This window comes from Silene latifolia, unplaced genomic scaffold (genome assembly GCF_048544455.1).
Source record: "Silene latifolia isolate original U9 population unplaced genomic scaffold, ASM4854445v1 scaffold_713, whole genome shotgun sequence".
Classification (NCBI taxonomy): Eukaryota; Viridiplantae; Streptophyta; class Magnoliopsida; order Caryophyllales; family Caryophyllaceae; genus Silene; species Silene latifolia.
In genome coordinates this window covers 6,283-8,877 of record NW_027413623.1, presented here as the reverse complement: position 1 = coordinate 8,877, position 2,595 = coordinate 6,283, and the positions used below count along the sequence as shown (strand labels likewise).

At 43.6% G+C, this 2,595-nt stretch overlaps 1 protein-coding gene across 1 annotated transcript; it reads left to right on the top strand.

The window, feature by feature from the left end:
• Positions 1–281: 281 nt before the first annotated feature.
• On the top strand, positions 282–1,521 carry LOC141640122 (uncharacterized). The gene is made up of 4 exons (XM_074449023.1): positions 282–378; positions 488–1,151; positions 1,239–1,329; positions 1,387–1,521. The coding sequence occupies exons 1-4, from the start codon at positions 282–284 to the stop codon at positions 1,519–1,521; spliced, it is 987 nt and encodes a 328-aa protein (XP_074305124.1).
• Positions 1,522–2,595: the final 1,074 nt, after the last annotated feature.

The window sequence follows — 2,595 nt, the reverse complement described above, 5'->3', positions numbered from 1 at the left end:
ATTGACTGTGGGCAACAAATTACCATCCAAAGTCACATTTAGAGATGAGACTGGTAGCATTGTGTCCCTCCCTGTGGAGTACGAGTGGAAGCCTTCTCTTTGTATTAAATGCAAAGGGATATGGCATGAGGCTGCTAATTGTCGAAAAGAAATGAAACCACAGAAGAAACCTGTGCATACAGTGCAGGTCTGGAGACCTGTGAAGGCTGCATGACCTATAGGCATTCCTAACAAGAGCACTAAGATCAGTTCTCTGGTTAGGAGTTCACAAAGAAACACTAATGGCCAGTGTTAGTGCTACTTTAGTTACTCCTGAGAAATCATACAAAGAAGCTACAGATGGTTCAGTCACACCAAAGGTGGGTATTGGACAAACAGGTGACCCTGACTCTCCCAAAATAAATGCATAGCATAGGATTTTGGAATGTGAGAGGGTTAAATAGTGTAAATAAACAGAATAATGTTAAATGGTTTTTGAATAATAAAGGAGTTGGCCTGTTTGGGCTACTTGAAACCAAAATTAGTTCAAATAAAACTCATAGTGTGTCTGCAACTATGCTTGATGGATGGAGTGTTACTTCTAATGCTTCTTATCACAAAAGAGGTAGGGTATGGCTTCTGTGGAAAGCTTATTTATATGATGTACATGTCCTAAAGTATGATGCTCAGTTTGTGCATGCTCTAGTCACTGAGAGGTGCTCACTGGCTCAATTTTACATCACTATGGTATATGCCTTTAATGATGGCTCTGAGAGGAGGGATTTGTGGATGAAATTGGAGTTGCTTCATAGTGCTATTGCTGGACCTTGGGTGGTTGCTGGTGACTTTAACACTGTCATTAACCCTTTAGAAAGGCTTGGGGGTAATACCAAACAAAGTGATATGGATGAATTTATTGACCGCATTGCTAATTGTGGACTGACTGACATCCATACTACTGGTGCTTTTTATACCTGGACCAATAAGCAGGAAGCTCAAACAAGGGTATACAGTAGACTGGACAGGTTCTTGATTAACCAGGACTGGGTTCAACAATTTCTAAATATGGCTGCCCACTTTCATCCTTCTGGTTATTTTGATCATTGTCCATGTGTAGTGAGTGATAATCAGCTGGCTGTGATTAGGAAAGCAAATTTCAAATATTTTAACATGTGAAGTAAGGCCCCTTGTTTCCTTACTACAGTCTAATAGGAGTGGCAAAAGAGTTATTCTGGATATCCTATGTATTGTGTTACTAGGAAACTAAAAGCTTTAAAGGGGAGACTTAAGGAACTGAATAAGGAGTGCTACTCTGATGTAGAGAACTCTGTCATTCTTGCTGAAAAGGAAGTGATAAATATATAGGGCAAGCTAATACAAGATCCCCTTAATCTTTGAACGATCCAGGAGGAGATTACAGCTCTGAAGTCTTTTAAGGAACTCAATGATGTAAGACAAAGTTATCTCAGACAGAAAGCTAAGACTCAATGGTTGGAGGATGGAGATGCTAACTCTGCCTATTTTCATGGGGCCATTATGTAATACTCGGGAATTGTAGAAACGCTGATTGACCGATCTTGTTGACCAAACAGACCTTAGGGATGATTGGGTGAGGGATCAGACTGGTGATAAGGGGGCGTATAAGTCAGTCACTCGACCTAGCGGAGGCCACTCGACCGAGTACCACCAATACTCGACCGAGTGGAGTATACTCGGCCGAGTATTCCTATACTCGACCGAGTATGGCTGCTGATGACGTGTTATTATAAATGCGTGTTCGCGAGAATCATTTCTATTTTCTCATTTCCTCGACAGTTTCTCCTTCTCTAACCCTAAACCATCTCCCTCCCCTATCACTCCTTAGTTTCATACCTTAAGGAAGCTAGCCTAAATCCCTACCATGGGAATATCGGGATTCGCGGAACAAGAGGGACGTGGGTGGTGGTTGTCTAGGTGGTCACCGATGTGCAAGGTTAGGTAAGTTATGCTTTGTGTTCTCTTGTATGATCTCTTTGAGTATAGTCGTATAATAGGATGCGGTTATCTTTGTTAGGGTACTTAACGGAGTCGTACGTGGCTAGAGATGGAGTCCTTTCATGCTTTGCTATGAGGTAGGGTCTCCCTACTCAGTCTACTGTTAATTGAATTGAATTCTATGATTGTATTGTGAATCATGGCTATCCGCTGATCATCGGAGTATAGTGGTCGTGGTAATATTGACGTTGTCGTGTGACAGCTGTGATGTTGTGATTGAGATTGTAGTGGAGTCACTTGCGGGAGTGGCTTCACACCCTAGTTCGCCCTCCGTGGAACCCGCCACGGGAGGGGATGTGCACATTAAGGGACGAGGGGGCTGTAGTCGCTCGTTGAGGAGCTGGACTAGGTGGGGATGGGCTGCGGTCACCCACTGGCGGCGAGGATTACCTGTTGCGATGGGTAATCTGGCAGGGCTACACACGTCGTGTGTAGTCGGTGTTGGTACGAGGGGATCAGTGTGGGATAGCGGATGATCAGCTATTTACTTGATTGTTTATCTTATGTTTGGTTAGTCAGTACTGACCCCGTGTTGTTTTGTGGTATCTGCGGTGATCCATTCGGGGATGGTGAGCAGTTGGT

Excerpts from the sequence above, each read along its gene's own strand:
- LOC141640122 (XM_074449023.1), top strand. The coding sequence starts at position 282 with ATGGCCAGTGTTAGTGCTACTTTAGTTACTCCTGAGAAATCATACAAA. Across the intron at positions 379-487 it reads GGTGGGTATTGGACAAACAG|GAGTTGGCCTGTTTGGGCTA; the intron begins GTGACCCTGACT and ends TGAATAATAAAG. Across the intron at positions 1,152-1,238 it reads AATTTCAAATATTTTAACAT|GAAACTAAAAGCTTTAAAGG; the intron begins GTGAAGTAAGGC and ends TTGTGTTACTAG.